We start from the raw sequence: 24069 nt of genomic DNA, 5'->3' as shown, positions 1-24069 counted from the left end.
AAGTCTTCACACAAGTAGAAGCCGAAGCAAGTTTGTGGAGGACAGCTGCGCCTTAAATAGCCCCCTCCATCGGGGCGACAAGCATCAGCTGGCAAGAGGAGGCAAGACAAGAATCAGCTGGTAGGGAAGGCTCGAATAGGTTGGCCCGCAGGAGGAGGCGGAGTCTAGCCAACAGCGGCCAATCAGGACCCCAAAGGCATGGCCCGTGATCCCAGGCTACGCACCTGGAAGAGAAGAGCCTCCTCCTGGAACGCCGGCATGGACAACATGGCCGGCGTTCCGCAAGATAGCAAGGACAGTGCACCGGTCCTACCCCGACGGCCGGAGGAGCCATCGGAGTGGGGAGAGGAACGTCGGCCCGGCCAACATGGCCGACGCTCGCCTCACTGAGGCAGGACCGAGAGCGGACCAGCCACGAGGAGCATGGAACAGGTGAGGGTCACAACAGTCACCCACATGTGAGACTATAATACCCTGCTTTTCCTTGGAAAATGAGCCTAAGCCAGAGTATGTGATCTCAACCTTTCACATGCATTTCTAACGCTTTCCATAGTATTTGCATTTTGTTAAAGAGAATTTTCTTCTGGAGTTTATAAGATGCAACATGTATGGGCAACCTATCAAGGTGTGCTTGAACCTTCTTTTTAAATGAGCCGCTCACACTCATTACAATAGAGAATATTTCTGTATCTTTCTACCATATTTTCTTGGTGTCCGACTGTATTGCTTGATATTTTTAGATCTCTCTTTCTACTTGATGCATAGAATAATTACTTAGCAATGAGATATTATCAATGCTGTTTTCGTCTTTTTCTCCTTTAGGATGAGGTCTGTTTTTCTTGCACCCATCTTTTTATTGGTTAGAATTGGAATGTCCCAGGTGATCATAACCTCTTCATTTTTCATAATTCTCTTAGGGTTATGATCCCAATGCTTTTCCAGTACAGCAATGCTGAAATACTTGCAAAGTTTCTAGTCGAGGACATGCACCACTTTATTGTGCTCTTCCATATTCAAGCCTTCTCCCATCAGTACTTTGTAGCCAGCTACAAGCGTAACTTTTTCCAGCTCTTCCTTATGGAATCTACATATGGCAGTTTTCCCAGGTTTTTAAAATGTTTGCTGTGAACCATCTCATCTGTAATCCATTGTCAGGGGCTGCAACAATCAATCTCTCATCCTTTCGTTTCAAGTTCACCTCTCTGTACCCATTATGTGTCTGGAGTGATACTTTGAATTCCCACTATATTTGTACATTTGCTACTTCTTATTCTTTGTTTACTGATCTAACTCTATAAAAAGATCTTTTTCTTATTTTCCAAATTCTGTTGTTTCCTTTCTTGTGTGCACTGGTAGATTCTCACGGGAATGCTTGCTCAAGTCTGATGACCTCTCAGTGGTTAATTTAGTGGTGTTTCAAATAGATGTAGTCTTGGCAGAATGCTTGTGCAAGTTTAATGTTCTCTCAATGGGCAACTGTGGTGTTCTGAATAGATGCAGCCTTAATTCCTTCCAGATGATCTTGAGACCTGAGGCAGACATTATAAAGGTCCAATGGTTTACATAAAACTTCATCCATTCTTAAACTGGTAGACTGTCCAATCAGAAACTGTCTCTCTGGCGCAAGTCAAAATCCCATCCTTGACTTTGACTGTGTTTTCTGGGTCAAAAGTGAGGGCCCTGCTGCATTTGGCAAGATTAAGGGAATGGAGGATACCTCGTTCTTTAAGTGTAGTATGGTCTTCTCTTCAGTCCACTCAAATACATCCTAGATAATGAAGAGGATGGGTTGGAAATTGCTTTGGAAAGGGATCTTAGTGTGTTACAGTGTTCCTTTTTCAGGGTAACTGCTTCTTTTACGCTGTCTGCAAGCTTTTCCTGCACATCATACCTTTTGATGTTCTAAACTATGATGGTGAAGCCCCAGAATGCACTGGGCAGGGCTGGGTGCCGCCATTTTCAAGGTAGCGCTGGAAGAGGAGAGAGTGTACTATTCCCTCCTCCAACACTAAGGTATGGAGGGGAGGAAGCGGAAAAGAGGGCCGCTAGACCATCAGGTTGGGGAGGCTTGGTTTGTGGCCCACTGGGTCACCAAGGCTTTTTTTGGGGGGGGGGGGGGGAGTGGGTGCAGGGGGGGGGGGGGGTTAGGGGGACTGGAGGTCCACCGGACCTCCAGCCCCCATGTCACTGGCTTGGGAGTGGGGGTTTGGTGGGGACACTAGACCACCAGGGCCTTGCTGTTTCAGGGGGTCTGGTGATCCTACGGACCTCCAGCCCCTGTGTTTGACAGGTCTGGGCTTTTGACAATCTTCCCGCACACTTACCCTATGATCAGAGATAATAGCGCGCATAAATTTACATGCTATTACCTCTGAACATAGGGGCGGTAAAGCCCCACGCAGTTCCAGCGTTATTTTTAGAGCGCTGTTTGGAACAGCGTAGGGCTTTTGATCATCTGGGCATAAGGGTTATGTTTCCGTATAAGTATAGTACTGCAAGCCTAACACAAGGGGCACCATTTTGTCTGAAAGTGCCAACAAGGACAGGGCCAACAGGGGATTGCTCCTGCCTGGAGACCCACTACACTATCCGGCACTAGAAAAGGTAGTCCCATGGAGCTGGCGGGGTATTTTGAGGGGGTGGAGCTTCAAAGCGGTGGGGTTTGGGTGTCATTGGTGGGGTTGGCATGATGATTTGGGGGGGGGGGGGGGGGGGGTTGGAGATTCAGATTGAATGGGGAGGGACAGCACTGCAGTCCCTTTAAGATGTGGCCTAAAAAAATTGAGCCACGGCATTGAGACCTGATGCGACTGGGATGGTAAAATAACACCAGCTTTTGGTGTGGGTTATTTTTCCAGATATAAAATTTGCGTTGTAGATTTTATATAGTAATTGACTGCTATATATTCATTTACATGATTTACATCTCATTATTATGTCCCCTGTAGTGACTTAGTAATCACTATGTTACGGTTATTTAAGTTACCTTAGCGCCCTTTAACATGCACTAAGGGGCAACTAACGAAACTGAAAAGCCCTAATGCAGCTTGATAATTACCACCCTTAGAGACCTAGTGATCCAGGACTAAAAGCACTAGACTGTGGACATCTGTATTGAATATGGTCTTTCTACATTGCCTGAAGTTCTTAAAGCCACTAAAGGCCTTGCTATGTGACATATCATCAAAAAAGGTGGTCGAGTCAAAAATCTAAAGACTCAGTTTAGGATATAAATGACCTAACTGAACCACAAAACGCAACCTAAAAACAGTGTTAGCGATGGGTGCAAAGAAAACTTAGAAAATTTGCAGAAAAACCTAAACTAGTGAAAAATGAGAAAGCAGAAGTGACCCACATGCTAGAATGGCACAATTACTTGAAGAAGTTTAGTACAAGGGAGTTCATCTGACCAGCCCCATGGAAAACAAAGAACTGAAGGGCTCCATGCAAAGAAGCAGAACAAGAACAATGAATATGCAATAAAGATCAAAGCTCTTGCATAGGCTCTGTTAGATGACATTACACATTTGTGTAATTTGTCCACATTTGTGTGGACATCCCCATCCTGCTAGTTCTCAGAGAAACAGCCTTACATACTTGTGTCTCACAAATACTCAGGAGTCATGACTTTAAAAACTTCTTTCAGTTTATACAATAATTATATAATTATTGCATTAGTTTATTCAATGAAAATAAATGCAAACCGAACTTTGTCAGACTGTAATAAAAACTGTTAGCTTTCAATATGAAAGCATGACTTTCTGGAGTGAAGGACGAAGAATAAATATCTTCGACACCTGTGAAATGCCCTGAAATCTTTTAATGAGCAATGTAAACAATGGAGTGTGTTAGAACACTTATAAAACATCCCAGGACTGTCAAATATACATTTCTTTAACAAATAACTCTAAATGTTTTATCTTTGTACTAATATTTGTTTTACCTTTTTCCTGCTGTCCTAGATGAAGTCTCAGAGAAACTAGGGCTTACTATGACGTAATCATGTATTGCTAAAGCTGCCTGGCTGTTGGTTAGAGTCTGAATACATGCTGAAGGATTTCAGTACACAGATAGAATGGAGATAATTTTATACATGACAATAATATAAAACACTATTTTACTCATTAAGTAGGTACTTATAAAATTGCCTGAGGGTACACAGATATAACAATAGGTGCTCAGAAAAAAAAACTACTTTTATGCAAAGTAGAGAGAAAGTGGACAGAATGAGGACAAGGCCTGCCAATTCTTACCAGTGTGCACACACAAACTTATAACCCTCTCACAGCAGAGTAACTGTGTGGGAGCTTTTGATTAGGCTATTTAATCAAGGCCTATATTTTGCCTTTATAAAACAGGTGTTACGTGTGCATCTATGTGCTTTCACTGCTTAGGTGTCATTTTATAAAATTACCCCAATATATCTATACTGCATATATATTGTGGATATCAGATAAACACACTAATGTACAGTTATCTCCAAAACATCTTTGTGAAGTCCTTTATTTATAGCTATTAACATCAGACATGTGGAGCGGCATTTTAGAAAGGACATCCAAGTCAGCGTATGGGCATCCATCTCACGTGTATTTTCTAACAGTCTATATCCTGTTTTAAAATACAATTGCTGGAAAAGTCCAGCATGAACATCCATTTTACAAACTGAAACGTCCAAATTATGAATGGGGGAAAACTAGGGAACAAACAGGTATTTGAAGTGCAGATGCAGCAAAACAAACAGCAGACCAGCAATAGAGAAGGTAGAAGCAAGGATTTCATTTTACCAAACAGGCTGCATCAGAGGCAAAAACTAGAGGGGAAGGATTAACAACATACCTGTCTCTAGAACTAACAGTCAAGGTGAAATTGTTTTGTAGCACTTCCTTCAGAGTTTCTCCACGTCAGGCATAAACATTTGTTTGGTAAAATTAAAGGCCTTGTTTCTATCTTCTACATTGATGGTCTGCTGTTTGTTTTGCAGCGGAGGAAAACAAGGGACACAAAATGTGGCAGCATAGGAACGTCCATCTTATAAAATGGCCACACACACATCCATACTAAGCATAGGAGTAGCCTAATGGTTACAGCAGTGGGTTAAGAGTCAGGTGACCTAGGTTCAAATCCCATTTCAACTAGTTGTGATTTTGTTTTTAACGTGAGCCCTCCAGGAACAGAAAAATATCTACTGTGCCTGACTGTACACCACTTCAATAGCCTTCAGGCTTGCAAGTGCCTTATACATTCAGGTACAGTAGGTAGATAAAGAGCTGGTGGGATTTGAACCCGGGTCTTTTGGTTCTCAGTCCACTAAACTAACCATTAGGCTGCACCTCAGATCTGCATGCTGTGTTGTCTATAGTGAAACTGTCATAGAATTTGGTATCCCTTGCCAGTTTCACATTCAGGGGAGAGGAAGGGGGACAGCAACCAATAGGGGATTAAGGAGGTGTCATGCCTTTATCACTCCAGAGGACAGCATCTCAATCAGAGCACCTTTTTGTAACCCGGATGTGATAAGTACTAGGTCTAAATAACAATGTTCATCTTTTTAGACATAGACATCCCTTCCCCTTCTGTGATCACAGTTGGATGTGCATCTTTTGGCCCCTCTCTAGTCCTGCCCAAAACATACCCAGACTACACCATATGGACGTACTGCAGTGTTAGACGTCCATATCCTGGCTTTCTAAAATAAGCATTTGGACATCTGTGCAATATGGATGTCTAAATGCCAGTTTTCAGATGCCCCAAAACAAGAATAAGTTTCTAAACTAACCACTATAGTTACAACAGGCAAAACACACCTGCCATCCACTTCTTTAGCTTTGGCATACTGCAAGTGAATCTTGGGAGAGGTCACAGTCGGCAGTAACTCTCCAACTTTTGCCCTGGAAAATAGGAAACAAACTCTTCATTTAATGGAATATCACTCATTCTGTACAAAGAGAAATGAGAAAAAAATAAGCTGTTAAGAACCAAAACCTCCTCAATGATGTGGAGTTAACACGATAAGTAACTGGGACACACAGAACAAACTCAAAACAGTCACAAGTACATAAGTATTGCCATACTGGGATAGACCAAAGGTCCATCAAGCCCAGGATCCTGTTTCCAACAGTGGTCAATCCAGGTCACAAATACCTGGCAAAATCCCAAAAAAGTACAAAACATTTTATACTGCTTATCCCAGAAATAGTGGATTTTCCCCAAGTCCAATTTAATAATGGTCTATGGACTTTTCCTTTAGGAAGCCATCCAAACCTTTTTAAAACTCTGCTAAGCTAACCGCCTTTACCATATTCTCTGGCAATGAATTCCAAAGTTTAATTACACGTCCTTTACAACATATCTGGGATGAAGCATCTTTAAGAAAAATTCTGCTCTGAACACATTTTGTGCAGTTAATTCTCAAGTTACAGCTGAACTCCTTTCCAAGGGAGAGCGCTGGTATGTTCAGAAGGCACCCTACTTTGCTAATACAAATTGATAGACTGATTTAGACATCAATACTGGGAGGCCAATATTCAGAAATCTGGCAAATGGTAAAATTATCAAATAACTTTAACAGGACAATCAGCAGAATGTATCACGATACTGCTGAATATAACTTTAGGATAGCCTGAGGCCAGTTCAAGGGTATTTGACATTCTAGATCAGGACTTCTCAACCCAGTCCTTGGGGGACACCAAGTCTCATCTGGTTTTCTGGATATCCACAATGAATATGCATGAGATAGATTTGCATACCAAAGAGGAAGTGCATGCCAGAAGAGGTGCTGTGACTTCCAGAGAGGGAGAGATCTTTACTGGTAAGTATTTACTGGGAAACTGTTTTTAAACTTGGGGAAAGGTAGACTTAGAATTAAATAGGTAACCTCAGGAACTTTATTTTAAGTTACTCTGCTTACTTAGCAAAGGAGTTAAGGAATAATTTTTCTTAGCATTCTCTGTTACAGTTCTATAGGTTAGCATTTAAGGGGGCTATTTTACAGTTACTATAGTATCAGTAGGCATAGGGGCCTCGATGCTCAAAAGTAAACGTGAGCGCTAGAGGCCATTAGCGCCGGACTAGCACCCGCATTTACTGGCACAGTATGCTGCAAGACCCCTACTGTGGGAAACAATGTGCACGATCATCAACACAAGTAGCATGCTAAATAGTGGTCATTAGCTATGCGCTCTGATGTTCGTAGAACCGCGGAAAACACAAGTGTGCTCATAGCGCAGCAAATCCTACGCCAGCTCAGAGTTGGTGTTAGGAAAGGAATGAAGGGAAAACAAAAGCATGATCTGAGTTGTAGAGGAGCTGTTGTCCATTCCAAAACCATAAGAATTTTATATCATCACATCTTAACCTACTTCGAACGCCAGGTCTGTTTTCTCCATAAACAACATGAAACCAGCAAAGGACTCTCTGAGAATTGTTTGAAAGGTAAAATAGTTCAGATAATGCTCATGGTTGATGATGCAGACGAATTGCAATGAACAAAACCCGTTTCAAGGATACCTCAAGGCCAGCAGCGGAATCGAGCAGGGAGATTTGCATTGTCTTCCCCTTTCCTCCTTTGGCTGCTCTCCCTCCCATTCTCTTCCTCTTGGCACATATTCTTTCTCCCCAACCCCCTCTGGCACTCTGGGCATGCGCTGAAGAGATGTACTTAACCAGTGGCGTACCTAGGGTATTTGACACCTGGGGCCAGTCATTTTTTAACCCCCCCTTCAAAATCCAGTACTAGGCATATTGAGAATACAAAACACTCAGGACCTATAGAGCAATTCTACCATACCATAAGCAGTAATTTCTACGAGTCACATAAGGATGTCCCTAGGAAAAGGAAGCATCTTAAACACTGAAGTGAGCACTACACATCAATTCACCAATTGTAAAACGAAGATCGTCGATCCTGCACAGTCAATGCCATCTGAAAATTATGTCTTTTTCACAGACACAGATACGCCCTAATCCACTATAGAATAAGTAACCATAAACTTTCTATTTAGACAAAAATTAAACTGAAACCCCAAGAAGCCAGATTCTGCATACAATGGAAAACCACAGAAACAGAAAATGTCCCCTAGTACTGTGCAAAATATAAAGATAGCAGATGTAAATTTCACCACTTCACAAATTAACAAATAGAAATAAAACAAATATAGAAAATAAAATAATACCATTTTATTGGGCAGACTGGATGGACCGTGCAGATCTTTTTCTGCCGTCATCTACTATGTTACTATATTGGACTAATACATTTAGCTTTCAGAGGCCAAAACCTTCCCTCCTTGGTTATTACAGTATACTGTTGTTACAATATCCTATCCTGACTTGAGGAGGGGGTTTTGTATTAAAAATATATTAAAATTAGTTCAATAAAAAGATTACCTTATTTCCATGTTCTATTTATAAACATTTATTAACATAGCTACAATACTACTTTATCCTAAAGCAAAAACATAAAATAAAAAATTTTATTTACAGTTTGTTGTCTCTGGTTTCTGCTTTCCCCATCTTCTCTTCACTCTCTCCCTTCCATCCAGCATTTACCTTCTCTCTCTCCTTGCAATCCAGTGTCTGCCTTCTCTCCCTCCTTGCCCCTGCCATCCAGTGTCTGCCCTCTCTCTCCTGTCCCCCTCCATCAACCGCCTGCCCTCTCTCTCCCTTCCATCCATCATCTACCCTCTCTCTCCCTCTGTCCCTTCCATCTAGCGTCTGCCCTCTATTCTCTGCCCCTTCCATCCACCATCTGCCCCTGTCTGCCCTCTCTCTCTCTCCCCCTTCCAACCACAGTCTGCTCTCTCTCTCTCCCTTCCATCCACTGTCTGCCCTTTCTCTCTGCCTCCTCCATCCACCATTTGCCCTCCCTCTCCCATCCATCCAGGGTCTACCCTCCCTCTCTTTCCCTTCCACCAAGGATCTATCCTTTCTTTCTCTCTTTCTCTGCCCCCTCTTTTCAGCCCCCAGTCCCAGCCCCAGACCACTTTTCCCACCTGCCCCCCCTTTTTTAGACCCCAGTTCCAGCCCCATTATCCCATCAGTCCCCAGTTTTAGCCCCAGCCCTTTTCTCCCACCAGTCCATGAGCTTCAGCCCCAGCCACTTTCTTCCTATCCCCTTTTCAGCCCCCAGTCCCCACAGTTTTAGCCCCTTTCCCTTTTCAGCCCCTAGTTCCAGAACTAGCCCCCTTATCCCACCTACTCTCCTTTTCAGCCCCCAGTTCCAGTCCCCTTCATCCACCTGCCTTGCATTATGCCCCCCCCTTTTCAGCCCCAGCCCCATTCTCTCATCTGCCCCCCCTTTCCAGCCCCAGACCCATTCTCCCACCTGTCCCATGCATGGCCCCATTCTCGCTCCTGCCCCAGGCATGGCCCCAATTCCAGCTCCCTTCTCCCATCTGAGACCCCTGCCCCAGTCCCCACCTGTCTACCCTCAGCTCCCTCGAAGGCCCCCTCCTCTCTGTCATCTGGCCCCCTGCAAAGCATTTTAAAAAATCTGAATCGGCAGCGCAGCACCAGCGTGCAGTGCCTCGCGTCCACCTGTGAAAGAAGCAGATCGCCTCGGGCCTTCACTGTGTCCCACCCTCCTCTGATATAACTTCCTATTTCCGCGAGGCGGGACACAGTGAGGGAAGGCCCAAGGTGATCTGCTTCTTTCACAGGCACAAGCGAAGCAAGCAGACAACCCCACCACCCCGCGCTTGGTACGCCACTGTGCTTAACGCACAGCTCTCTCCCACAGAAGTCCCTAATGCTCAATGCTAACAACGCGATTAAATCTGCATGTCAGCGTTGATCATTAGGGCGTTCCTTCCCTGCGCTATTGTGGTGGTATTTTTCTGATGCTGTTTAGTACAGCACCAGAATTTTGAACATCTGGGCAAGGAAGCCTCAGTTTAGATTTTTCAACTTTTGCCATTTTAAAGACATCTCTATGTTAATACAAACAGAAAGAAAGGTAGGTTCATACTTGTGAATATCTAGTTAAAATAATTTGCTAGAGAAAGAAACCTTTACAGAGAACCTTTTGCAAAAGTTTCCCTTTTAGGATAAGCACTATGTTCCGTTATCTGTCAATCAAATCACAATGACTGATTAAAGAAAAAAGGTTCAAAGGGTCCTAATGGCACACAGATTGCAGTGTGAATCACCAACAACCACAAACACATAAGGCAGGGCTTCTGGTATTTGCATATAGACACTTCAAACAATGTTTGTTGTTCCTATTTACAGCTTGCGCAGCATCTGACAGTGATAATTTGCAATCTTGAAAATCTGTCTGCTCTATTGTAACCTCACTATCGGGATGCCCTCTCTTTCCTGTTTTGGTGTTATCCAGCAAGAGTTAGAATATTTTGCAATAAATGAAAAGACAGATATAATAGGCATTTCTGAAACCTGGTGGAAGGAAGATAACCAATGGGACACTGTCACCAGGGTACACATTATATCGTACTGACAGGGTGGATCAAATTAGTAGAGGGGTAGCATTATATGTTAAGGAGGGCCTTGAATCAAATAGACTAAAACTTCTGCAGGACACAAAACACATCTTGGAATCCCTATGGGTAGAAATTCCATGTGTAAAAAGGAAAAAGATACTTTATAGTTTATTTAAAAATTCTTGACCGCACTAGCTGCAGGGGCAGGACAGTGCAGTTTACATAACTACAATTATAAAGCATTAAGAAAGGAACGCCAAAGTATGATAGGACAGATACACACTCATACTAAAAGGCTGGGGGAGGGAAGAAAGGGGATATATTGAGAGAAGAGTGGGATAGAAATTCTTGCTGGAGGATACTCATAACCCTGTCTCGCCAGGTTTGTTTTAAAGGATTTTAGAGAGATTCACTGCAGAAGGCCATGGGAAAGAATTCCAGGTAAAGGGGGAAATAAAAACGGCACTGCTTACAGGTAATACATTTGTCAACAGATAGCCAGTGGTAAAGTTTTAATAACAGAGTAGTGTAACCTGAGCAGTGAGTCTGATAGAACATTTTAATGGCAACATTTTGCAGAAACTGAAGCTTTTTAAAGGAGAAATGAGGAAGGCCAGCATACACAACATTGCAGTAATGAAGCCAGGATGTAAAAAGTGAGAGAATCAAGACGTGAAAGTGGCTGTCATCAAACAGATGGTGAACAGTGCGTAATTGGTGGAATATTTATTATTTATTGCACTTGTATCCCACATTTTCCCACCTATTTGCAGGCTCAATGTGGCTTACAGAGACCGGTTATAGCATATACTACTACTACTACTTGACATTTCTAAAGCGCTACTAGGGTTAAGCAGCGCTGTACAATTTAACACAGAAGGACAGTCCCTGCTCAAAGGAGCTTACAATCTAGAGGACAAATGTACAGTCAGTCAAATAGGGGCAGTCTAGATTTCCTGAAAGGTATAAAGGTTAGGTGCCGAAAGCAACATTGAAGAGGTGGGCTTTGAGCAAGGATTTGAAGATGGGTAGGGAGGGGGCTTGGCGTAAGGGCTCAGGAAGTTTATTCCAAGCATAGGGTGAGGCGGAGGCAGAATGAGCGGAGCCTGGAGTTGGCGGTGAAGGAGAAGGGTACTGAGAGGAGGGATTTGTCCTGTGAGCGGAGGTTATGGGCGGGAACGTAAGGGGAAATGAGGGTATATATACCAGGTTAAAGAAAACAATTAGTGTTACATAGAGGTAAAGGAATAGGAGGAGGTTTGGACAGGTCGTTATTGAAAGATACATTCTGTGCCATTTTGGTTAGGTGTTGTGTTGTAGTTAGTTAAGGGTTCTCGTGGTAGGCTATGCTAAAGAGGTATGTCTTCAGGGATTTGCGGAAATCGGTCAATTCTTTGATCATTCTTAGGTGTATTGGAAGAGAATTCCACATCTGCGTGCTTATATAAGAAAAGCTAGACGTGTGTGTTAGTTTGTATTTTATTCCTTTGCAGTTGGGGAAGTGTAGGTTAAGAAAGGTGTGGGAAGCTCTCTTAGCATTTCTGGGAGGCAGATCCACGAGGTCTAGCATGTAAGTCGGGGCCTCTCCGTAAATGATTTTATGAACAATCGTGCAGATTTTGAATGCAGTACGTTCTTTCAGTGGTAGCCAGTGTAGTTTCTTTCTTAGGGGTTTAGCGCTTTCATATTTTGTTTTCCCAAATATGAGTCTGGCTGCAGTATTTTGGGCTGTTTGAAGTTTTTTGATGGTCTGTTCTTTACAGCCAGCGAAGAGTGCGTTGTAATAATCTAGGTGACTTAACATCAATGACTGCACCAGTTTCATGAAAATGGCCCTTGGGAAGAAAGTTTTCACTCTTTTGAGTTTCCACATGGCATGGAACACTTTTTTAGTTGTATTCTTCACATGGTTTTTAAGTGTGAGATTTCGATCAATGGTGACTCCCAGAATTTTCAAGTTGTCTGCGACCGGGAGGGTTATGTTTGGGGTGGTTATGGTGTCAAATTTGTGTGTATTGTGTTGTGAGGTGATTATAAGGCATTGTGTTTTTTCTGCGTTGAGTTTCAGTTGAAATGCGTCCGCCCAGGAGTGCATGATTTGGAAGGTTTGGTTGATTTTGTTAGTAACTTCCTTTAGGTCTTGTTTAAATGGGATGTAGATCGTGACATCGTCTGCATATATGTATGGGTTGAGATGTTGATTATCTAATAGCTTGGATAGGGGTGTCATCATTAGGTTGAAGAGGGTTGGTGAGAGTGGGGATCCTTGTTGTACACCGCATTCAGGTATCCATGGGGGTGATGTCTCTGCATTAGTTGTTACTTGGTATGATCTTGATGTTAGGAATCCTTTAAACCAATTGAGGACGTTTTCTCCAACTCCGAAGTATTCCAGCATGTGTAATAAAATTCCATGGTTGACCATGTCGAAGGCACTGGACATATCAAATTGTAGGAGAAGTATATTATTGCCTTTTGCGATTGTTTGTTTAAATTTATTCATTAGAGTCACTAGTACTGTTTCTGTGCTGTAGTTTGATCGAAATCTTGATTGAGATTCGTGTAAAATTGAGTGTTTGTTTAGGTGTTTAGTGAGTTGTTCTGTCACTACTCCTTCCATAAGTTTGGTTATTAGTGGGTTAGATGCTACTGGTCGATAGTTGCTTATATCACTTGTGCTTTTCTTTGCATCTTTAGGTAACGGAGTGAGTAGTATATTTCCTCTGTTTTTTGGGAAGAGACCATTTTGTAGCATGTAATTTAGGTAGTCTGTGAGGTCTGTTAAGAATTGTTGCGGAGCAGATCTTATGAGATTGCTAGGACATATGTCTAGTTTGCATTGTGATTTGGCGTATTTTTTGAGTGATTGGGAGATCTTTTCTATTGATAGTGAGTTAAAGTCTGTCCATGATCTATCTGCCGGATATTCCCCATGTATTGGGTCTAGACAATCAAGGAGGTTTGCATAGTCAGTTGTGCTGTTGGGTATCATAGTTCATAGCTTTGTGATTTTCTCTTTGAAGTATTTCGCAAGGTTGTTTGCTGATGGGGGATTACTGTTGTTAATGGTAAGCGCTGCTGTATTTAGTAGATTATTTACGAGTTGGAAGAGTTTGTGTGTGTCCTTGTAGCCTGGTCCGATTTTAGTTTTATAATATGATCTTTTGGTCTGTCTGATGGTGTATTTGTATTTTCTGTGTAGCTGTTTCCATTCGTTTAGTGCAAGGTTGTCTTTTTTCTTAATCCATGCTCTTTCTAGTCTTCTGACTTGTGTTTTCAGATCTTTTAACTCTTCGTTGAACCAGGGTATTGAGTTCTTTCTGTGCGAGGTCCTGGTTTGGGGTGGTGCTATGTCGTCTAATATGGTTCTATATCTTTTGTCCCAGTCATCAAGATATTGGGGCGAGTCTGTTGCCAGAATGTTAGTGGGTCTATTTTTCCTCTCGTGGTATAGGTTGATTTTTCTTGTTTTTGTTGCGAGTATTTTGTTCGCCATTTTAAGGATAGGTTCGCTTTGTAGTGATTGGACCATGGTATGGCTGTCCATTTTGTATTTTTTATTGTTAGATTTTGTTCGTGTGCGAATTTGTATGTAATTATATCTAGTGTGTGCCCTTTAATATGGGTGCCCTTTAATATGGGTGGGAGGAAGGGAGGGCAGGGAGGAGAGAGAAGAGATCGCTGGACAGGAGAGGAGGGGAGGGCAGGGGGAGAGAGAAGAGATCGCTGGACAGGAGAGGAGGGGAGGGTAGGGGGAGAGAGAAGAGATCGCTGGACAGGAGGGGAGGGCAGGGCAGGGGGGAGAGAAGAGATCGATGGACAGGAGAGGAGGGGAGGGCAGGGGGGAGAGAGAAGCGATCGCTGGACATGGAGAGGAGGGGAGGGCAGGGGGGAGAGAGAAGAGATCGCTGGACAGGAGAGGAGGGGAGGGCAGAGGGAGAGAGAAGAGATCGCTGGACAGGAGGGGAGGGCAGGGGGGAGAGAGAAGAGATCGCTGGACAGGAAGGGAGGGCAGGTGGGAGAGAAGAGATCGCTGGACATGGAGAGGAGGGGAGAGAGAAGAGATCGCTGGACAGGAGGGGAGGGCAGGGGGAGAGAGGAGAATTGCTGAACATGGATGGATGAATGGAGGGGGCAGGGGACAGAGGACATTTACTGGATATGGGTGGATGGAGGAGAGGGCAGGGGAGAATGGAGAGTTGCTGGACATGGATGGATGGAGGGGAGGGAAGTCAGGAAGGAGATGCACATGGATGGAGGGGACTGAGGAGAAATGCTGGATATAGATGGAGGGGAAATTGCTGAATTTAATGGCTGGATCGGAACACTTTCAGGGCAGATGCTGAAACTGGAGGAAGGATAGGGACAGGGCTACAGATGGTAGCATAAGGACACAGGAGGATGGTGGACACGGTGAGAGAAAAAACATCAAATGGAAAGAAGACACTGCATAAAACAGAAGACACTGAGACCAAAGCGAATAGAAAAACTAAATGATCAGTCAACAAAGGTAGAAAAAAGTAGTTTATTCAGAATTTATTAATTGGAATATGTCAGCTTTTGGAAATGTGTATCTGTGATATTTTTCATGTAAGTTTCAATTTTTCTAGTATTGCTGCATGCTGAGTCTGACTTCTTGAGGTAACTTCCCAGTTCAGTATTTTACCTTCATATTTTTTTTTATTTCTAGTTCCTTGTGTAATGTCTGTTGTCATGTGTTTTTCATGTGTGATCAAGGTGCAGTATTCTGCTAGTGTGTAGTATTCCTTTTTTGTTTTTCATTAGGTAGTGTACTGGTGTTTTTGAGCCCGGTGCAATTACAGTGCTGCCTTTCCACGCATAAGGTTGTAGCTCGTCCTGTCTTTGGAATTAGTGCTGTTATAGTTTGGTAAGGTTATGAGTGGGTTTTTGCACAAGTTTGTGTATAGTGTTTTGCAGTGGAGAGATTGTGTTTTGGCCTTACTGAGGTGGCACCAAAACATCAGAAAAGGTGTAGAGCCTAAATCATGACACACTACCTCTTGAAGGGTCTACATATAGAGCAGGGGCCCGGCCCGGTGGCGGACGGAGGGGAGCGGGGGGGCCCAGGGGCAGCCTTGTCCAGGGCCAAGCCCAGTCTCTCGGCAGCCCTGATTCCAGGCGTGGGGTGCAGCAAGACAAAAGAAACGGAGTTTAGAATTAGCAGTAGAGGAGAAGGGGACAGATAAGAGAGATTTATCTACAGAACGGAGTACCCGGGGGGGGGGGGGCGTAGGGAGAGACAAGTGTGGAGAGGTACTGGGGAGCGGCAGAGTGAATACACTTATAGGTCAATAAAAGAAGCTTGAACTGGATACGGAAACAGGGAGCCAGTGAAGTGACTTAAGGAGGGGGCTAATGTGAGCATAGCAACTTTGGCGGAAAATGAGTCGCGCAGCAGAGTTTTGGATTGATTGAAGAGGAGAGAGATGGCTAAGAGGGAGGCCAGTGAGAAGCAGGTTACAATTATCAATACGAGAGGTGATAAGGGTTATGGTAGAGTGCTCAGAGATGAAGGGACGGATTTTGCTAATGTTATAGAGAAAGAAACGACAGGTTTTGGCAATTTGTTGAATATGAGCAGAGAAGGAGAGAGAGGAGTCAAAGATGACCCCAAGGTTACGAGCTGATGAGACAGGGAGAATGAGAGTGGCATCCACCGAGACAGAGAAAGGGGGGAGAGGAGAGGTAGGTTTAGGGGGAAAGATGAGAAGCTCAAACCCAAAATTAACCATCACCCTTGCTGTAGCTAGTGGCAGGGATCCCCAAGCTGTGCCAGCTAGAGGAGGATGGAGAGGAAGAGGAAGGGGCAGTTACCAACAGAAATTATGGTAGCTCCCGAGACAGAAGAAATTCCTGTGATTAACATTTCAAGTTATGACCTTACAGCATCACAAATTGCTTATTACAGAAGGGATTATGTTTTGTCTCTACACCACATTATGATCCATTACAAACACGCTTAGACCTGTTCCACTTCAATAGGAAACTTCAGATTTTACATTTTTTCTCGGATAAAGAATCTGCTCCGGATTGCTCGACCATGAAGAGGTGCTCCAACTGGACCCCCCCCCAGGAACCTCAGACCCCATTATATCTACTTTCTATAAATGTGTACTAAAAGATATACAAGCAACAGAAACATTGAAGCCAAAGAAAAGCTTCCATAATCTCACTAGAGTTGAAAATGAAGAAATGAAAACATTATCCAGGAACACCAATATTGTCATTAAACCAGCAAACAAAGGGGGTGGCAATGTCATACAAGACAGGACAGATTACGTCAATGAACTGTCAAGACAATTACTTGATACTAAATATTATGTCCACCTCAATGAAGACCCTAGTTCATGGCTACAAGAAGAAATCAGAGAAGTAGTTCTCCTGTCACACGGAGCCAGTTTTTTGACATCTAAACAGATTTCCTTCTGACTCCACATCCAGTGATTCCCACTTTTCACATTTTACCTAAAATCCATAAATCACTTACTAATCTGCCTGGCCATCTTATTGTCTCTGGCAATGGTTCTGTACTTGAACCCCTTTCACAATTTGTTGATTTTTTTTTTCTTACATCTGTATGTCCCACAGATACCATCCTATGTGACAGACTCCTCTCAAGTCACCAGTCTCTTAGAAGAATTCACGAGAGATTTGAGCATCATCATCTTGGTCACTCTAGATATAGAATCCTTATACACGGTTGGAATCACTTCTTATAACTGAAGAAATATAAAAGAACAGAAAAACACACTGCCATATATCCAACTATCTCATGATTACCTTTGTGACCATAGCACTAAGAATTACTTTGCTTTTTAAATACATTTTTACAAACAAATACACAGCACTGCCATGGGATCAGCCATGGCTCCAGATGTGGCAAATTTGTACATAGCTGAATTTGAAAAGAATTATTTACAAGATAATCCTTATAAGACAGAAATAATCCTCTACAAGAGATATATAGATGATGTGCTCCTCTTATGGAAAGGCAGTGAAGAGAGGCTTAATGATTTTTACAAAATGGCTGAACACCTGTGACAAAAATCTACTTTTCACGATGAATTTGATCATCATCAAATTCCTTTTTTAGATATACTTATCATAAAAACAGATTATTTCTTCATCACCAAAATATACAGGAAACCGACTGATAACACATATTTACATTTCACAAGCTTTCACAATCAAAGTTTAAAGAATAATTCACCATACTCACAATTCCTTTGTCGTCACCACCGTCTATGCACCAATTTTGAAGACTTTGAACAAGCTCGTCTACTATCACAACGTTTTTTTAAACAGAGGATATCCAGTAAAATGTGTCAAGAAAGGCTTTAACAAAGCAAGTATTCAAGATACAGAAGACTTATTAACACAATAAAGAATCCAGAAAGATCCAAATTTAGTGTGCACCCTGCGTTTCTCACAATATTCAAAAGAATTTCACAAAGCCATCCTGAAAAATTGGCACATACTAGAGACTCATCCCTGTTTTCAAAACACGAAACCAGTCATAGCTTTTTCCAGAAATAAAAATTTGAGAGACAAACTAGTACCGTCTACACTGACAGACCCAGACATTCAGTACTTAGATATCACAAATATCCTACTAAAAATAGAAGCTACTTTTTGAGACATAATACGGCCTAAATTCTACCTATGTTATATACATCATTATATGCCCTTCTAATCTCTTATACGTGGGTAAGACAAAACGCATGGTAAGGACAAAAATGATTGAACACAGTAGCTGCATAAGTAGAAATATACAGGCAGCAACACTAGTTTCTCACTGGTACAATCTCAACCACACCATTCATATCAAGTTCCTAGTATTTAAACAAATTTATCCAACATGGAGAGGGGGAGATCAAGATAAGATTTTGTTACAAGAACAACGGTTAACTTTTGAATTAGATACTGTGAATCTAAAAGGTTTAAATGCTGAACAAGATCTGACAGTTTTTCTCTAAAGAGCCAAGTCCAGTCAAAAACACGTTTTTTTTGACCCAGAACAAATTGTCTACCCTTTCACCATACATATGTTCCTCCCTTTTTGTCATAAATTAGCGTACTGCCATATACATGTATATAGGGTATGTTTTATGCCATCTACTCCCTCTGGCATACATTCAGGTTTGTCTTTTTAATTTTATTATTTTTTTTTTAACTTTAAATCTCATGTTATCACATCTGCTATAGAGTGTCACACCTTTTTTGAAGTAATGGTGTCAGTGGTTTTACCATGACATTTCATATACTACTAGTAAAAAAGGCCCGTTTCTGTTAGAAATGAAACGGGCGCTAGCAAGGTTTTCCTTGGAGTGTATGTTTCAGAAAGAGCATGCATGAGAGATGGAGCGTGTGTGTCAGAGAGAGAATGTGAGAGAGAGAGAGACAAAGTGTATGTGTTTGTGCGAGAGAGAGAGTGTGTGAGAGACAGTGTTTGTGTTTCTGTGTGACACTGTGTGAGAGAGAGGGACAAAGACAGTGAGTGTGTGAGTGAGAGTGTATGTGGCAGACAGAGAATGAGTGACTGCGTGTGTGGTGTGAGGAACCCCCTCAACCCCTCCCTCTCCCCTGCCCCCTTGCAGCCAGGCATGTGCAGCGATCCTCCTCTCCCCGTGTTCCCCCTGCAGCCACCCATGTCCAGGATCCCCCTGCAGCCACCCATGCCCATCAACCCTCCTCTCCCCCTGCTGCGTCCTTCCTGTCTCCCCTGCTCCCCCTGCAGCCACCCATGTGGTCTCAGCCCCCCCCCCCCCAGCATCCCTCCTGTCCCCCTGCAGGCACGCATGTGCAGCGTCCCTCCTCTCTCCCCTGTCCCCCCTGTGGCCAGCCATGTCCAGCGACCCTTCTGTCCTGTGCAGCCACCCATGTCTGAGGACGCTCCTCTCCTTTATCCCTGTTCCTCCCCTGTGGCCAGCCATGTCCATCGACCCACCTGTCCCCCCTGACGATCACCAACCCTTCTGTCCCCCTGCCCGCCCTGCAGTGTCCGTCCTGTATCCCCTGTCCCCCTTGCAGGCACCCATGTGGTGTGTGGAGCCCCATCCCTATCTCCCTGTTCCCTGCCCCCCCTGCAGCCACCCATGTGCAGCGACTCTCCCCTCCCCCTGCTTCCTTCCAGCCACCCATGTCCAGCGAGACCCCCCCTTCCCCCCCCAGCCGGCGCAGCACCCAAAGAAAGCCCCTTGTCCCCCCCTTCGCGCATCACCCGACCCCCCCACCGTGACACATCACCAAGCCCCTCCCCCCTCATCAACCCCCTCACCACCCGCAACCGCTAATACAAACTGGGTCCGGTGGCTGCTGCTTCTGCTATTCAGCAGCAGCAGCCCGTACATAAAGAAAACAAAAAAAAAAAAATCCTCCTAAAACACACCTCCGTTGAGAAGCATCTAACATTGGCTGAAGTCTCAGCATGCGCTCCTCCTCTCCCCTCTGACGTCTCGGCGTTTCTCCGGGGTCTTCCGGCAGGGGCACTGACGTTGAGGGGAGAGGAGGAGCAGCTGCAGAGATGTCAGCCAATGTGAGATGGTTCTCCACGGAGGTGCATTTTAGGAGGTTGTTTTTTTGTTTGTTTGTTTTCTTTATGTACGGGCTGCTGCTGCTGAATAGAAGCAGCAGCAGCCGCCGGACAGAGTTTGTATTAGCGGTCGCGGGTGGCGAGGCGGTCGATGTGTGGGGGGGAGGGGCTTGGTGAAGCGGCGGGGGAGGGGTTGGGTGATGCGGCGAGGAGGGAAGGGGCTGATGCCCCGTTGCACGGGTTGTTGTGGCGATGCGGCGGGGGGGCACTTAGAGGTGCACCGTCGAGGCTGTTTGTGTGTGTGTGTTTGTATGTGTGTGTGTGTGTGTGTTTGTATATGTGTGTTTGTGTTTGTTTGTGTGTGTTTGTATGTGTGTGTGCGTTTGTGTGTGTGTGTGTGTTTGCGTGTGTGTGTGTGTTTGCGTTTGTGTGTGTATGTGTTTGTGTGTTTGTTTGCGTTTGTGTGTGTATGTATGTGTTTGTGTGTGTGTGTTTATGTGTGTGTGTTTGCGTTTGTGTGTGTATGTGTTTGTGTGTTTGTTTGCGTTTGTGTGTTTGCGTTTGTGTGTGTGTGTGTGTTTATGTGTATGTGTTTGCGTTTGTGTGTGTGTGTTTATGGGTATGTGTTTGCGTTTGTGTGTGTGTGTGTGTTTATGTGTGTGTGTGTTTGCCTTTGTGTGTGTGCGTTTGTGTGTGTGTTTGCGTTTGTGTGTTTGTGTGTGTGTTTGCCTGTGTGTGTGTTTGCCTTTGTGTGTTTGCCTTTGTGTGTGTGTTTGCGTGTGTGTGTGTTTGTGTGTGTTTCTGTGTGTGTGTGGGGGGGGGGGGGGGTTGCGGATGGCTTCTGTGGTCGTGTGGTTGGGGAGTTTGCCAGCAGTCTGTAGCGATTCCTAGGCAGGGGGAGGAGTACGGAAACACTCCCCCTGCCTGGGTCGTTGTTTGTTGGAGGGGGTTGCCAGTTGGTAGGGGTGCCTTTATGGATCCCTTTACTTTCTGTGTTCCGCCCTCGAGGGCGGGGCAGAGAGACATGGTGAGTTGGATGGCTTCACCACCATGAACTTACGAACTGTTTAGGGATTTTGCAGATGGCTTCAGCAGGTTGTCTTCAGAATGTTGAGGTAGCGTTTTATGTACAGATGGGGTGTGGCTGAGGGTGGGTCTATGAGTGAGGGTGACTGGTCCTAGCCTATGAAGACTACAGGATTTTTGTGCTTCTCTGCCTTGGAGTGAGCTTCTCTGCCTTGGAGTGAGCTTCAGAACGTTCAAGGTGGGATTTATTAATATAGATTTTTCTTTATTTTGTTTCATTATTTATTTTTTACTATATTGATGAGGCCATTCATCAGTCCCTCAGCTGGAGTCATGGGGTTTATTTGTATATTAAATACTTTATACATATTCCTTTGAGACTCAGTTGATCAGCTGTTTATCTTTTTTTTTCTCTCTACGGTATTTCTTTAGTCCATTAGCTTTACTGTCTGGCTATACCCATGCTCCGTCTTTTTCACACATTCTATAGTATACAGTTGCTTAAGGGACAGCATGGAGCTATCCTTTTCTCTGTTTATCTCCACACTTTATTTTTAATTTTTTACAGTCTTTGGTTCTAGGTCTGCATATATCAAGGGGGAGGATCTAGGTTTGACAATGTGGCCAAGTACTTTGATGTTTCCATTAGGTTTTTCTGCCAATAACATCACATCATAGCTTACATTAGCAAACATTTACATGGTGCTGTATCTAGGGGTCATTAGACTCACATAATATGCTTCATCTTGAAGTGCGCACTCCTGTGTTCGTTCCCACATTTTGCTCCAATTTAGAAGTGCGCGCTGTTGTGTTGATTTGACCAGATGTTAGGTAAACTGCTACCAGAGTATCCCCTTTTCTCTATTCCATTAGTTTGTTTTGGTCACAGCTGGCTTTTTTTCTTCCCGTGCTTTTACTTTGTTCTCCTTACGACTGGTCTCGACTTGTTACCTGCAGATCTTGTCTGGTTTTTGTCTAGACAGCTATGTTTTGGTGGGACCATTACCACATTCTTATTATATACTTTTTATATATTTTTGCTTTTTTGTTATTTCCACTTTTCTGACAGTACATTTTCTGTTGTGTTCCCTTTTCATGTCCATGTAGAAGCCGCCTTTCAGTAGTTTTGCCACTTTGTAATCCCCCTTTTTATTTTTATTGTTCCCCCTTTTTTGATGAGTAGCTTTCTATTTTTTTTTCTTTTTTTGTTTTTCACACATTTTTTTATGCTTTGGGGTTTTTTTTGGTTTTTTGTTTTACGGTCTCCTGTTTCTCCTCCATTGGGTCTCTGCAGCAGCCACCGCCTGCCAGTTTTTAGTTCACTGTTCAGGTCTTTCTTCTTTGTCCCCATCACAGTCCAGGAAACAGCAAGGCAAACGATCTGCGAAATCCAACGTGGAAAATGAGCAAGCAGATCAGTATATTATCCAAAAATTTTTATTGAAGATACCGTATATAAGACAACTGCCCGACACAGGTCATGTTTCGCCCACAAAAGGGCTGAGTCAGGGGCTAGTCTGTATCTCTACGAATAAGAATGTCATCAAAATTACCTGACTGATATTTTAAAGTATTTTACCTTGAGTTGCGAGCGGGGTCACGTGACCTGCGCATCGACGCACCACATCATCAAAGCAAGTTCATTTTGATTACCTGACTGATATTTTAAAGTATTTTACCTTGAGTTGCGAGCGGGGTCACGTGACCTGCGTATCGACGCACCACGTCATCAAAATTACCTGACTGATATTTTAAAGTATTTTACCTTGAGTTGCGAGCGGGGTCACGTGACCTGCGCATCGACGCACCACGTCATCAAAGCAAGTTCATTTTGGTATTTAAACTCGCTCCTGAGCGGCGCGCTTGTACCACTGCGGCGCGCGCCGGAGGTGCGAATCCTGCTCCTTAGGCTTGATCCTTGGGGCATACGATGAGGGGTGTCTCTCCGGTTCGATATTTGGTTAGGAACCATCACAGCCTTAATAGTATTTTTAGATTTACAATTCAGAGGTATACCAAAAACCTAACGATAACAGAACGTTTAATTAAAATAGTGCCTTTTAGCGCCCTCGCCATTATTCTTTTTTGCTCCTCAACACAACTTCCGGAGTCTGCTATGCCACCTCACAATGCCCTAACTACAGTATATCCAAGGAAGCTTCTTTTATTCCTGTACAATGGGGCTGGAGACCAACCCGAAAACAAATTATTGGACATAGACCACGCGTTCTTACATCTCCTGTCGTTGATACAAATTTAACTCAGATAGATAACTCTCCTCTACCATTATTTTATCTTTAGCGCTGATAAACTGTAGATCCTTGAAAACTAAGTATGACCATATCAGTATGTACAGTGGTGGAAATAAGTATTTGATCCCTTGCTGATTTTGTAAGTTTGCCCACTGACAAAGACATGAGCAGCCCATAATTGAAGGGTAGGTTATTGGTAACAGTGAGAGATAGCACATCACAAATTAAATCCGGAAAATCACATTGTGGAAAGTATATGAATTTATTTGCATTCTGCAGAGGGAAATAAGTATTTGATCCCCCACCAACCAGTAAGAGATCTGGCCCCTACAGACCAGGTAGATGCTCCAAATCAACTCGTTACCTGCATGACAGACAGCTGTCGGCAATGGTCACCTGTATGAAAGACACCTGTCCACAGACTCAGTGAATCAGTCAGACTCTAACCTCTACAAAATGGCCAAGAGCAAGGAGCTGTCTAAGGATGTCAGGGACAAGATCATACACCTGCACAAGGCTGGAATGGGCTACAAAACCATCAGTAAGACGCTGGGCGAGAAGGAGACAACTGTTGGTGCCATAGTAAGAAAATGGAAGAAGTACAAAATGACTGTCAATCGACAAAGATCTGGGGCTCCACGCAAAATCTCACCTCGTGGGGTATCCTTGATCATGAGGAAGGTTAGAAATCAGCCTACAACTACAAGGGGGGAACTTGTCAATGATCTCAAGGCAGCTGGGACCACTGTCACCACGAAAACCATTGGTAACACATTACGACATAACGGATTGCAATCCTGCAGTG

The 24069-nt window shown here is 43.7% G+C and overlaps 1 protein-coding gene across 2 annotated transcripts in view; it reads right to left on the bottom strand.

Moving 5' to 3' along the window:
- The window catches only part of WDR19 (WD repeat domain 19), a 565820-nt gene that overhangs the window by 225073 nt on the left and 316678 nt on the right, over positions 1-24069 (bottom strand). For both annotated transcript variants that reach the window (XM_030191304.1, XM_030191303.1), the window contains exon 24: positions 5805-5888. In XM_030191304.1, the coding sequence (XP_030047164.1) occupies positions 5805-5888 (84 nt within the window). The remainder of the gene's footprint in view (positions 1-5804; positions 5889-24069) is intronic.

The sequence above is a fragment of the Microcaecilia unicolor genome, chromosome 2 (assembly GCF_901765095.1).
Source record: "Microcaecilia unicolor chromosome 2, aMicUni1.1, whole genome shotgun sequence".
Lineage (NCBI taxonomy): Eukaryota > Metazoa > Chordata > Amphibia > Gymnophiona > Siphonopidae > Microcaecilia > Microcaecilia unicolor.
Note: the sequence above shows the minus strand (reverse complement) of the source record. Positions and strands in the feature narration are given on the sequence as shown.